Here is a 14,763-nt window from a genome sequence, read left to right on the forward strand (position 1 = left end):
GTGTCTTTGCTGAGGGCATGGAGCCCTGCTCCTGGTTCTGTGTCCCTGGAGCCTGTGCAGAAGCTACCTCCAGGACAGATGTCCAAAATGACCTCACTGCACGGGGTGTCCAGTGGGCTGCTGTGGCTTTTCAGCACATATGACAGAGGCTTTGTGTCCGTGTGATTTGGTTCTCCTTGTGTGGGGGTCCTCGGGTGACACCAGGGCAGGAATGTTTTCAGACAGAAACAGGTGGTGTGGCACCAGAAACCCTGCGGATGGGCAGCCAAGTTGGAAAGCAGGGCCACCCGTCAGAGTTTTGGTTGTTCTTCGCCTCCTTAACAACCGTGGAGTGTATGAAAAACCCAAGACCATCCAGGCAAGCTGTTCAGAGGAAAAATGACATCAATTTCACTTTATTACCATATAAAACAGACAACTGGTCTCTCTGTGGTCCCCCGAAGGCATCCCAGCATTAGAATGCTCCTTGGTGCTTTCACTTCAGCACATGCTAGAAGCTCCGGGAGACTTTTTCAACACACATAGCCAGTCTCTGTTTCAAGGCGTCTGGGGGCTCCAGAGTATACATTTCCAACTCAAGCCTGGGACCCCCCTTAGAGGGACTGTGAATTTAGTAAATTTAGTGCTTGCTTTTTGGGGTGAGGTCTGAAATGGGGCAGGATGGGACTTTGAGCAAGCTCTGGGTCACCCAAGTGACAGCTTTGTGAAAACCCTGCCTGGTGTGATGGCCATCACTTCCCCATCTGACCTAGTCTCTTACTTCTTCTCTGGTCCCCGTCTGCCATCCCAACCATCTCTGTGTCCCCAAGTCACCCAGCTGGGAAAGCCACAGTATGCTGTTGGCAGCAAGTCTACCTGCTTGGCTCAGGCTGCCAAGGGAATGTGACAAAAGCAGCCAGGGCTCTGAGCACTCACTGGAACACAGCCAGAGTTGGACACTAGGGACAGACTTTCCAGACAATTGGCTGCGCTGCTCCAGGCCCAGCCAGGTGTCTCCCTGAGCATCAGGCACTGCTGCCTTTGAGACGTGCCCTGAGCAGGAATTTCCATGGGAAAAAAAGAGACAGAGGATCTTGCTCGCATGTCTCGGGCTTGCAACTTGTTTTGGAGCTGTTATCAGATGAGCATCTACCTTCCTGGCCTGGAGGGAGCTCCCATTCTGCCCTGTACCGTACCCCATGGAGCTATGTGAGCTGGCATTCTGCAAATAGCAGGTGACAGAGTTGCTCAGCTGTGGTGGTCGGACTTGGGGAACTGTCCTCTGGGATCAGAATGACTATATTACAAGGGGTGAGGGGATACTGTTCTTTCTTACTAGTCGGTGATGTAACAGTTACCTTTCTTTTGTTGTGAAAACCTCATGGATTAAGACAACTTATAGAAAAAGAGGTATATTTAGGGCTTATGGTTCCAGAGGGATATATACACATCACCATCATGATGGGGAAGAACGGCAGCAGGCAGGCATGGAAGCTGGAGCTGGAAGCTGAGGGAGAGCTGAGAGCTCACATCTCAATCCACAAACAAGAAACAGAGCGAGTGGAATTGAAATGGCGTATGGCTTTGAAACATCAAAGCCCTCTCCCGGTGACGTGCTTTCTCTAGCAAGGCCATACCTTCTAAACCTATCCAAACAGGGCTACCAGCTGGGGGCCAACTGTTCAAAGCAGAGACTATGGAGGGCATTTCTCATTCAAACCACCACTGGTATTTAGAGCATGAAGCTTTCAAAAATGAATTATGCTGTGAATCGTGACAAAATACACACACACACACACACCATTGAATTGACTACCGTAGTCATGTGTAAGTTTGGTGACCCTAAATACAGCCACCTGACCAGCGTCCAGGCTGGCATCATCTTCTAGAACTGACACCCTTTTCCCATTTGTACCATTTTTCTTCATTTTTCCCTCTTTCCAGCTTCTGGAGCATGAGGCTGTTTTCTTCTTTCATCTCACATCATACTTTTGTTCATCCATTCCAAGGGAAGCAAGCAAGCCTTGGAACGTGGAATGCACATGGTCCTGAGCTATTCCCCACCTGACAAGAAGCCAATGGATGATTCTAACTCAGGGACTTGTCATCTGTTCATGTCATTGCGTGTGGGTTCTGTGTTCTCTGTTCATGCAGCAGACCGGAACACCACTGAGAAGTGCCTGGCCACATTTCTATTTAACTTAAAGTAATTAAAATGTTGGTGACATGGTCACATGGCATAGGCCAGCCTGGCCTGGAATACCGGGCTCACCTCCACCTTGCCATTTCTGCCTCAGTCTCCTAAGTGCTGGAATTACAGGCATGAATGCCACTGTCTTAGAGCTACTGTGCCAATGACGAAACACCATGACCGAAAGCAAGTTGGGAAGGAAAGGGTTTGTTTGGCTTACACTTCCATATTTCTGTTCGTCACTGGAAGAAGTCAAGACAGGAACTCAAGCAGGTCAGGAAGATGAAGGCAGGAGCTGATGGAGAAGCCGAGGAAGGATGCTGCTTAGTGGCTTGCTCAGTCTGCTTTCTCATAGAACCCAAGACCATCAGCTCAGGGATGCGTATGGCCCACAACGGTCTGGGCCCTCCCCCATCAGTCACTAATTAAGAAAATGTCTTACAGCTGGATCTTCTAGAGGTATTTTCTCCACTGAGGCTCCCTTCTTTCAGACAACTCTAGCTTGTGTTGCCAGTACACCTACCATGGCTGACCTCACTTTCATCATATTTTAACTTTTTTACGTTTACCTATTTCTATTTTATTTTATTGTGTGCAGGACACACGTATGTCCACACTACAGTGCATATACTGAAGCCAAAGGACAACTTGCCAGAGTCTGTTCTCAACTTCCTCTGTGTGGGTTCCAGGGTTCAAACTCGGGACATCAGTTTTAGCGGCAAGCACCTTTACCCGCTGAGCCACCTTGCCAGCTGCATATTATTTCTTTTGGGGGAGTGGGGAGTGTTGTTCTTGTTTTTTTTTTTTTTTTGAGACAGGGCTTCTCTACGTAGCCTTTGCTGTCCTGGAACTCACTTTGTAGACCAGGCTGGCCTGGAACTCTTGAAGATCTGCCTGCCTCTGCCTCCCTGAGTGCTGGGATTACAGGCATGTGCCACTGCACCTGACTCACATGTTATCTCTTTATACCCATATTCTTGAATGCATTTAGGTCTTGGCTGGTATAGTGCTTTTAATTATTTCATGTTGGGGTGCTGGGGTGGAACCCAGAACCTCCTGTGTGCTACGTCTATGCTGTCTCATTGAGCTACACCTGAACTCCAAGTGTTTAAACAGCACCTCGTGATGAAGCCCCGTACAACTGGAATTTTGTCTTTTATAACACCAAGCTTTCTTTCTTTGGAATTTTCACGTTTGGAACTGAAGTATGCCCATTAAGGCCCAATCTTCATGCTGGATATTTCAGGAAAAACAGTTGAATTACAGCCATTGGGAGGTTCTTGAAATATCCAAACAAGGAAAAATTGTGTTCCCTTCTTCCCCCAGGGTCAGGAATAGATAATGAAGAACTGACTTCAGAATTGGCCTATGGATGGATGGCCCAGCATAAAAATGTTTCAAGGAAGATGTTTTAGAGGGAGGCACTAAGAACAGAGCAAGTGAATGCATCCCCCAATTTTTCTTGTGGCAACGAATATTAAGTTACATAAAAGATAGATTTTATTTCACTAAAATAGCAGCTTTTCCATGCATACGGTCCAAGCCGTGGCATAGCTAATTGTATGTCACAGAGCTGCCTAGCCCGTGTTGCCTAGTTTGCAGGCTCTCTGGATGGACAGTGCCCTTTGGATGGACAGCTACACTTGGCCTGAACTGACCCTGGCATTGCTGCTTGCCCTGGCCGTCATTTTTGCTGCTGCTGAACTGAGAGTAGGAGGGCGGCATCAAGGGAGGAATGCCTTAATGCTCTTGGTACGAAATCCCCTTCCAGGTTATGAACTGAAACCAAGAGGAATATTCAGAGTCTCATCCCTGTTCCTTTCGCATCCTGTAACTACAACCACCATTATTACCTCCTCATCAAACCTCTCAGAGCCCCACTTTTGCTATAGTTCCAGAGGGGAACTCGGGCGCCTTGTGCTGACCTGGGAGGTTCACATCCATTGGGCATTCTTTGCTTATGTGCACCCCGGCCCCTCTGCCTTGTGATGTTTCTCTTCATTCCTCCTCTTAGAAGACCTTCTGGGACTTCTTGATAATGAGGTCTTGAATAGTAAGCTCTACTGACAGGAGGCATATTTGTATGTAAGCCAGTCTTGTGTCACCCTGATGGACTACTGAAGGCGAGGACCATATGGAGACAGGTTCTGCTGAGCTCACAGTATGGGACACTCAGGTTCAATTCTGGCTCCACTACTTTGGAGTCCAGCAAAGGCAGAAGATGACAATGATGGGTCACTGTGATTCTGAGAGACAGAGAGAGAGAGAGAGAGAGAGAGAGAGAGAGAGAGAACACAAGCTTGTGGACCCACGGATTCACTGTAGCAGTAAAGGCCTTTCACTGGACCCTTCTGAGCCCTTCCCACTACACCACCCTGGGACCAAGTCTTTAAAGTATGTGTATTTAGGGGATAACAATTGGCCACAAAGGGGCAACTTGAGAAGGGCGTGCACCTTTCTGTCACTATGATGTGCCTCAGTGGCAGCCTTTGAATAAAACAAGGACTTTGGGGAACACAGGAGAGGTGGACATTGTGATGATGAGCCTGGCTTTGAATCAGGGTATTGCTAACTGGCTGAGTCTTGTAGCACCCTTCACCTAAAGAGTCTGTTTCTCCAATGGAGATGGTACAGATACCAGTTTTCATGAGAGGTAGAGAGGGTTAAAGATGACACGGGCTGGGACATTGCAAGTGTCTGTCTCCTCTTGGCCTTCGGTCCTTCTGCATGAAAACCAGAGGCAGGAGTTTCAAATTTTCTGCCAGAATTACCTACCATTTATTTCTTTGTTCAAAATCACCCATGCTGTATGTTTTTTAAAAACTTTTGCATCCGAGAGAGAGAGAGAGAGAGAGAGAGAGAGAGAGAGAGAGAGAGAGAGTATGTGATGTATCTGTCAGTGCTAATAGAGGCCAGAAGAATGCATTGGATTCCATGGGATTAGAGTTACATGCAATTGTGAGTTGTCTGACAGGGGTGTTGGGAACTGAGTGTAGGTCACCTAAAAGAGCAAAAACAAGTGGTCTTCGCCGTTCAGCCCTCCCCCTCACGCCTGTGTTGTACATTTTTAGAAGAACAACTGGTTTTTCTCTTACTTTGGATACAATGTACATATGCCTATTGTGTGATTCTGGAATTTTCTGTCCTATACACCGGAGGGATATTAATTCCCCTAATCGTGTGTGTGCATATGTATGTATGTATTATGTATTTTGTATGTGTCGTGTGTATGTGAGTACGGGGGTGCCTGTGCCGCAGTCATGTGTGGAGGTCAGAGGACAACTTTCAGGCGTTTGCTTCTTGCCTTCCACCTGGCTGAAGCAGGGTCTGTTGTGTTTTTTCTGTTTCACTGAATATTTGAGGCTCGCTGGCCGAGGTGCAAGTGGGTCTCTGTCTCTGCCTCCCACCTCCTTGTGGGAGTGCAGGGATTACGGGTGTGTGCCACTGCAGCTTGGACTTGGGGGGTTGGTAGCGGTGGTTAGTGGGAGTTCCGGAGATTGAACTTCGGTCATCAGGCTTGTACAGTTAGCACGTTTACTGGCTGAGCTCTCTCTGGCCCTGGATTCTCTCTCGTTGAGGGTTTTACGTCTCAGTAAACCTTCTTAATCGAATCTGGAAAATGTTCTCACCTATGCATATTATTTTGTTTTCGTTGCAGAAAATCACACCTTATTGATACTGAAATTTAAATTGTATGTAACTGTTATTTTTAGCTTTTCTCATCTTTAGAAAACCACATTTTAATGTTTTAATTAATACTGTGTATTTTAGGAGAGTTTTTTTTTCAATGTTGTCTTGAAATAATTTATTAGAGACCCCATTAACAGTACCAGTACAAAATTACTATCCTATGAATAGAAATGAACTTTGGAAAACCTATCAATGTGATAAAAGCACTGTCTTCTTTCATCTCTGTGGATCATTCTCTAAGAAACTGGATTTGTAGAAAGCACTCTCTGCTTAGCTCCCCAGTTTAGCAAAAACAACAACAAACATGGCTGAAGAAGAGTTTTAAATGCATAGAAAAACTGAGCAGGTAGTGTAAAGTCTACATGCACAGCTTATCATATTTTTAGCATCTTCCATTTATACATTATGGTTGCTAACAAGCATTAGGCCAACATTGACTAATCCCCATAGTTTATATAGATTTTTTTTGTTCTTTATCTATTATCCTTTTTCTGTTCAAAGCCACCATCCAGAACATTGCTGTATTTTTAAAAAACTATATATGTATCTTTATTATTTTTCTTTCTTAATAGGTATACAACATGTTTCAGCACCAGAGCCTGGGGATTAAAATTAACATTCAAGTCACCAAGCTGGTCCTGCTGCGACAACGCCCTGTAAGTCTTTATGGGTGCCTTTAGATCATGCTGAGCAAAAGTCTTGGTTGTGTACTTGAGCATATTTTGGATATATGCCTAGGAGTGGTATACCTGGATCTTGAGGAAACACTGTTCCTCATTGTCTGAGAAAGAGCCAGATTGATTTCCAAAGTGGTTTTACCAGTTTACATTCCTACCAGCAATGGAAGAGGGTTCCCCTTTCTCCACATCTTCTCCAGCATGTATTCTCACTTGAGTTTTTGATCTTAGCCATTCTGATGGGTGTAAGGTGAAATCTCAGGGTCATTTTGATTTGCATCTTCCTGATGGCTGAGGATGTTGATTCTTAAGTGTTTTTCTGCCATTCAATATTCCTCTATTGATAATTTTCTGTTTAGCTCCGTACCCCATTTTTAAATTGGATTACTTCATTTGTTGCTGTTTAACTTCTTGAGTTCTTTATATATTTTGGATATTAGCCCTCTATAAGATATAGGGTTGGTGAAGATCCTTTCCCAGTCTGTAGGCTGTCATTTTGTTCTCATGATAGTGTCCTTTGCTTTACAGAAGCTTTTCAGTTTCATGAGGTCCCATTTATTGATTGTTGATCTTAGAGCCTGTGCTGTTGGTGTTCTGTTCAGGAAGTTGTCTCCTGTGCCAATGAGGTCAAGGCTCTTCCCCACTTTTTCTTCTAACAGTTTTAGTGTGTCTGGCTTAATGTCTTTGATCCACTTGGACTATAGTTTTTGTGTAGGGTGATCAATATGGATCTATTTGCATTTTTCTGCATGGAGACATCCAGTTAGCACAGCACCATTTGTTGACAATGTTGTCTTTTTTTTTCATTGTATGGTTTTGGATTCTTTGTCCAAAATCAAGTATCTGTAGTTGTGTGGGTTTATTTCTGGGTCTTCTATTTGATTCCATTGATCCACCATTCTGTTTCTATGCCAATACCGTGTAGTTTTTATTACTATTGTTCTATAGTACAGATTGAGATCAGGGATGGAGATACCTCCAGATGATCTGTTGTTGTACAGGATCATTTTGGCAATTCTGGGTTTTTTGTTTTTCCATATGAAGTTGAGAAATGTTCTTTCAAAGTCTGTAAAGAATTGTGTTAGTATTTTGATAGGAATCTGTAGATTGCTTTTGGCAGGATGGCCATTTTCACTATGTTAATCCCACCGATGCATAAGCATGGGAGATCTTTCCATCTTCTGTTATCTTCTTCTATTTCTTTCTTCAGAGACTTGAAGTTTTTTCAAACATGTCTTTCACTTGCTTGGTTAGAATCATACCCAGCTACTTTGTGTTATTTGTGGCTATTGTGAAAGGTGTAGTTTCCCTAATTTCCTTCTTGGCCCTTTTGTCTTTCATATACTGGAGGGCTACTGATTTCTTTGAGTTAATTTTATATCCAGCCACTTTGCTTAAGGTGTTACACCTTATCAGTTGAAGGTGTTTATCAGCTGATGGAGTTCTCTGGTTGAATTTTTGGGATCACTCATGTTTACTATCAGATCATCTGTAAATAGTGATACTTTGACTTCTTCCTCTCCTTTTGTATCTCATTAATCCCCTTTAGAGCATGCTGAGTACTTAATGGGTTTGGAAGTTCTCCCTGGCTGTGACTGCTATGGAGGGCTTCAAGAAAACTGGCTTATTCAATGTCCTGACTTTGAAGATGGTTCCATTGTGAGAGAAGAGAAAGAGCCTGGGTCACAAGCTATGGGAGCATGCAGACTGCTGAGAATCTCAGGGAATGCTGAGTCATGGACTCTCACACATCTTCCCCTGCTCCTGGAAGCTCTGGCATATGGCTTTCATATATGTAGAAAACTGGGGGAGGTCTCAGAAGCCAGACTTTCCTCCTGGAGCTTCTGCCTCAGGAAACCCAGCATAGCCCTATTTTTGCCATCTCTCTCTCTCTCTCTCTCTCTCTCTCTCTCTCTCTCTCTCTCTCTCTTTACAATTTATACATTTTATATCCTTCATCTCCTCCTGGTCCCACCCTCCCTTCCTCTTTCCCCCATCTGCTTCCCTTTGTCCACTGATAGGGGGAGTTCTCTTCCCTAGCTATCTGACCCTAGCTTATCAAGTCTCATCAGGACTGCCTGGATCCTCTTCCTCTGTGGCCTGTCAAAGCCTCATTGCCAGGGGGAAGTGACCAAAGAACAGGCAACTGAGTTCATGACAGAGGCAGCTCCTGCTCCTCTTATTTGGGGAGCCACATGGAAACTGAGCTGCCTATTGACTACATCTGAGCAGGGGATCTAGTTCCCTTCTGTGCATGGTCCTTTGTTGGTGCATCAGTCTCTGCTAGCCCCCTTGGGCCCAGATTTTTTGGCTTTGTTGGTCTCCTTGTGGAGCTTCTATCCCCTCCAGGTCCTTCTATCCGCCCCCCTTCAATTGAATGCCTCCCTTCAAGCCAATACTACCTACGTGATGAAGCAATCAGTAGACATTGTGGGAGTGCCTTTGGTTTTATAGACTGTTCTGTTTCTGTGAAGTAGATTGCTTTGCTCTAATGACAGTCATTATTTGAACTTGTGGATAAAGTCCCTGATGATCTCTCTTGGGACTTCCTGAATATCCTTTGGTTCTAGGCTAACTCAGGGCATCCTTCGAGTTCTGTCTCCAAGAGCATCTACCATTTGTAGTATAAGCTGGGTGGCAATTTTGGCTTCCCGGATGATGCTACCTTTGACTACCCCTGTCAATTTCTTTTAGGCCAAGTTATCTATTGGACATCATGGTGAGCGGTCCCTGGAGAGCTTCTGTCACTGGCAGAATGAGGAGTATGGGGGAGCACGGTACCTTGGCAATAACCAGGTGCCGGGAGGGAAGGACGATATGCCCCCTGTGGATGCTGCTGTATTTGTGACCAGGTAAGTCTGGAGCGAGAGAAAAAAGACAGTACCCCTTTGAGAGTATGTTAGCAATTTGGACTTGGAAGCCCGGCCTATGTCTCTTTGCTTGGGCTTTGGGTTCCTCTCTAGTTAGGACCTCACTGTTATAGGTTCAGCCTCCGGGGGCTGAACTGATGCCTGTCAGCACTGCCTAACCCATGCTGTTAGTCGTCATTAGCTCTGTGGTCAGCTAGAAGAATACTGAAATTCTAGGTAACTGGAGACTTAGGACTTTCTATACCCATGGATTTCTCCCCTACTCCCCCTCCTGCACCCCAGTCACATGCTAGCAAGAGAGGTACGGACCGGCTTTGCAGTCGCTGCAGACTGATTTGCGCAACTGGCTAGGGAGGAGAGCGTGTGCTGTGAGTTCCCTGCAGGAGAGCTCCGGGTGGGTCCAAGGATGACCTGCACAGCCTCGAAGGACGTGCCATCCACAGGACAATGGCAATCCCCAGAAAACCCAAGCTTTTGGATGCCCATGGGCATCACGTGAAAAAGTCTGTTTAGAGCAGGGGTAAAGGTTCTTTCCCAGCTTCAGGACTATCCTTCTATATAATATTCAGGTTATCCTTGCAGACCAAGGAGCCAAGAGATACATAGCAGAAACCCAGGGTGGCCTCTGAAGTCATAAGCAATCTCACTGCTGTAATTCCCTAGTACCACTATAGCCACTGAGCAGAAGCAGGTGACCCTAAATAATGAGATTTGTCCCCTTGCATTCAAGCTTGAGGTGTTGGTAAGGCCCCCCTCTCCTGGAATCCTCGAGGCGTGGGGATTCCTTTTTTTCTCACTTCATTGCCACCCTTGGCAGGCCTCTGCTTGTGGACACCTCATTGAGATGCCCTTCCACGATCACGTGGACTTCTCTCCATGTCTCTTTCTGTGCTCAGGTTGTCCTCTTAACAGGACATCAGTCCTTGTATTAGGACCTGTCTTATCCCATCGTGACCACTTCTCAATTGGATTATGCCTTAGACCCTTTTTCCAAATAAACTCACTTAACCATATCTGTTATGGGAACAGTTTTAGCACATACATACAAACAGGTATAAACACAGACACAGACACACACACACACACACACACACACACACACACAGATGGAAATGGGGAAAAGAAACTTGTAATTCCAGTACTGGTTTGTCAAAGACGGATAGGAAAATGCCTGGGGTTCACTGACTAGCCCAGCCTATCCCAAATAGCAATCCCCAGGCCAGTGGGAGTCTGCCTCAGAAAGCAAGCTGATGACTCAGGAAGAATAGTGTTTGAGGTCGACCCATACATATGTGTACCCACACACACATCCCCCCCCCAAGATTGTATTTCCTGTGAGAACATTTGCCTATTAAATGTCTAATCTATGGGATGCTCTAGGCACAGTCTCTTAAATAATTCTGTGGCTATGGAAGGATTACCAGCTAGTGTGACTGCTTCAGGACTGGGATTGCCAGCCAGTGAGTGCTGGGCCCCTCCAGGTGCTCTTTCCTTAGAAGTGCTGGGAAGCCATCTTCCCTAGCCAGAGGCTGCCATCACTCACTGGAGAATGGCATTTGGGGGCCGGTAAGACTTCCTGTAGAACACCTAAAGGATTGTGCTGATGGGGGAGGGACAGATGTTTGGAGAGTGTATTCCACCTGTGAAGTAAGCAGTAGTCTCGTGGAGCCTTGTTTATGTATAACCATAAACTACACAATTAATTTTCTACATGAAATTAATTAAGTTTAACTGTGAATTAGGCCTAAAAGCCCTTCCTAGAGAAGAGCTTCTGTTAAACAACCTCAAGATTGGAATTTTCAGATAAACTTCCAGTGCCCCTGCTTTGAAAGTCGTTTGAATAAACACTTTAAAACTTAGGAGTTGGGCGTGGTAGCACACGCCTTTAATCCCAGCACTCAGGAAGGCAGAGACAAGGGGGATCGCTGTGAGTTCCAGGCCAACCTGGTCTACAAAAGCAAGTCCAGAACAACCAAGGCTACACAGAGAAACCCTGTCTCAGAAAAAAAAAAATACATAGGCATTCTGGTATTTATTAAAAATACTATTAACTTAGGGGATTCCCTCCCAACACTGTATTTGAAAATGCTTTTTGCCTTCCTGTTATTTCCTTTTACGAGAAGCTAGTAAACATGTCCGTAACTTACCCATCTTCCTAAGGATGTTTCCGGGGTGAGGTAATTTAAGCGTACTCATCAGTTTCAAGGATACAGTTGTCACCTAGGTATATGGCGATCTCCAGAAGGAGAGAGAGAAAGGACTTGGAAGTTGGAAGTTGTCTTGTTCTGGAAATGAAAAGCTTTTTTTTTTCCCCCCAGAGAAGATAAACATTGTCCAAATCACAGTTGAAAAAACCTCCAGATTAGGTCTTTCATAAAACCACAAATATCCAAGGAAGGAGTACATGTTCATCATCCCAGCACTTGGGTGGTGACAGGAGGGTCAGGTGCCTAAGGTCACCTGTGCCTGCATAGTGAGTCCGAGGCCAGCTTCGGCTATGTGAGATGCTGTTTTAAACAATGAACTCAACCAGGGGTCTAGGAAGATGGCTCAGCCAGTAAAGTGCTTGCTATACAAGCGTGGGGAGCTGAGTTTGAGCCTGTGGAACCCAAGTGAAAGGACTGGCCTTGGCGGTGCCCATTCGGCAGAGAGAGGGACTTGCTAGCTTGCTTCTGTAGTCCAACGGCTGAGGCTCAGTCGCAGAGAGAGATTCTGCCTTAAAAAACTGAGGTGGAGAGAAATTAAGGAAGATCCCCAACATCATTTTCTGACATCCCATACACATGTGCACACACATACACACATATATGCACATACATGAACACGCACATACACATACACAAACACATTCGCCCTTATGCACATGTGCATGCACACACACAAACACATGTACTCACACACTCATGCACACAAACATACACACTTGCATGCACATATACACACACAGGCACGAATACAGATAAACTCATGTACACACGTATGCCTAGGGGTTCCATTTTTGTCTTTTCCCATGACACCTCAGGGCTGCCTAAGCCCTTGCTCTTGCTTCTGTGGACCTGCTCAGCCCCAGCCCCAGAATGTGTCCTTGCAAGTGCTGACTCCTGCAAGGCCAGGGCAGCAGCACTGGAGTGGGTGAAGAAGGAGCTCCCAGGAAGCTGGTGTGTAACTCAGAGCCAAGGCTGCAGCTCCTGAGGTTGAAATGACGGCAGGCTGGGGTCCTGCAAGGGAATGGGATGCGAGGCCAGTGGCTGCTTAAGAGAGGCGCCCTGTTTGCCCAGAGCAAGCCTAGCCAAGTGTCTAAAAGGAACCTGCACAGGCCAGGCTTTGTTCAGGAACAGCATCCCCGTAGTTGGGCCTTACGTCTGGCTAGGATTTTCTTTTCTCTCTGTTTTGGCTGGTGGCTAAGCCTGGGAGCTCTTCTCCTGGACACTGGCTGCTACAGAGGATGTGAGCATGATGTCATGGCTAGTGGAGGCAGTCAGCTTTTCTGCAGCTGTGTAGACAGCCACTATATGCACTATGGCTGGAGGCCAACCAAGGCCACACAGAAGACTGGGGCTCCAGCCCTGGTGGCTTTGCCTTTGCTCCTGAACCTCACAGAGGAAGAGACACACACACAGCATTTCTCCCCGAGCACAGCTCTGTGTTCTTGTAGAGGACATTGGGGAGACACCCCAAAAGCAAGCATGCAGGGCTGGCTGAAGCTCATGCTTCCCAGTCCTCGGCACCCCACAATCAGTCTTCTCCCCACCCCCTTTGCTTCCTGTCCAGTAGCCTCCTACCCAGGAAACCTAAGCACAAAGGGAGGAGCATAAACTTGCTCTGACTGCTTAGCGTGTTAGCTGTGCTTCATTCCCACAAAGTGTGTTTGGTTTGGGGGTAAGGTCATGATAAGAAAGGGTTTCAATTTTTTTCCCATAAGAGTGAGGATTCCTAAGGGCTTGTATTTTTCTCTTTGAGTTCTAGATATTTATTGTGTAATTCACAGTGATGTATGCTTGAAGATCACCGTGAAAGTGGACTTTAAGTATTCTCACCAACAAACAAATAAACAAAACAAACCCCACAAAACGCAAAACTAGTACCTGAGGTGATGGACATTCCCATTAGCTAGACTTTATCACTTCACAAATGTATCCAACCTCATGTTTGCATTGGATAAATTTGTACAGTTTTAACTGTCAGCCAATAAGTGATAATAGTAAAGTAAATTGAGCACAAAAAAGATAACCCAAAGTATACATGTTTGTTAATAAAAACTTAGAAATCTCCAGAGGCAAAACCGTTTGAGTGGCCCATACAACAAACCCTCGGCTACCTCCCTGCTTTCTCTCTGGCCACAAACTAAGCTTTCATTCCCATCCATGCCACTTGGCCTGCCATTTTCCTTTGACCTGCAGGATGCTGGGAATGCTTGGTGAGGTGACTGTCCCAAGATGCTCAGTTGTCAGTCTAGACCTGGGAATCTGTCAAGCAGAGCCTTTAAGCCTCCAGGTCCAGAGCCTGCGGGTGGGAGTGAGCCAGCGGGACCTTTGGGATTCATGCCAAGAGAAGTGGTTTGAGGGATGGGCGCATTCAGGGCTTGCCATGTAACACAGCACTCTGGGCATTAGAGTGGGCTGACACGTACAGAGCGCTGATGGTGGATAGAATGAAGGGAAAAGGAGAGTGACAGGCTCTGCATTGTTCCCAGTTCAACCGACATACCAAATTCTGCTGTGTGTAGACATGACTAGAGTTAGAGGAGGAAGGGAGGATAGGCAGGCTGGAGTGGAGAGGTGCCGGCAGTAGCCAGGGAAGGTAAGCTGGGACAGGGCCGCCACGTGCAGTCATACCTGTGTTTAGTGTGCAGACAGTTCTAGGATTTGTTTGTTTGTCTAAAAGAAACTGAACCGTGGCTGCTCTAAGCCAGGAAGCTGACCCCACCAGTGCTCTGTGATTGGCTGCTAACTGTGGGAATTTGTGGAGGGAATCCTGGGGGTGTTTGTTGGTGGAAAAGCAGGGCCCAACCCTTCATTTCATCAAGAAAGGTGACTGTGAACGCATCTGACCCGCAGGACCAAGGCTGGAGCAGGCTTTGCACCTTTGCTTTCTCATCCTCAGCCGCACACCTGGGAGCTCTCCGAGGGCTTTAAAAGGATTTTTAGAAATGGCTTTTTGTCGCCTTTCCATGGATATAACTAATGTTCCTTCCAGCTATCCAGGCTGAGTGGCTTTGAGATACTGCTAAAGTTGACTAGTGATGCCTTTTAATTTTTTTTTCCTGAAGTTACTCCTGAAGGAATAACTTCTTTCCAGCAGCTAGGTATGGAGAAGTTCAGCTGTAAAAGGGATGTTCTGGTCTGTGGGGCAGCTC

The 14,763-nt window shown here is 46.0% G+C and overlaps 1 protein-coding gene across 2 annotated transcripts in view; it reads left to right on the top strand.

The window, feature by feature from the left end:
- Adamts17 (ADAM metallopeptidase with thrombospondin type 1 motif 17) overlaps window positions 1-14,763 on the top strand; it is a 299,178-nt gene that overhangs the window by 74,044 nt on the left and 210,371 nt on the right. For both annotated transcript variants that reach the window (XM_060367298.1, XM_060367300.1), the window contains exons 5-6: window positions 6,433-6,516; window positions 9,232-9,389. In XM_060367298.1, coding sequence (XP_060223281.1) covers window positions 6,433-6,516; window positions 9,232-9,389 — 242 coding nt within the window. The remainder of the gene's footprint in view (window positions 1-6,432; window positions 6,517-9,231; window positions 9,390-14,763) is intronic.

The sequence above is a fragment of the Meriones unguiculatus genome, chromosome 14 (genome assembly GCF_030254825.1).
Source record: "Meriones unguiculatus strain TT.TT164.6M chromosome 14, Bangor_MerUng_6.1, whole genome shotgun sequence".
NCBI lineage: Eukaryota > Metazoa > Chordata > Mammalia > Rodentia > Muridae > Meriones > Meriones unguiculatus.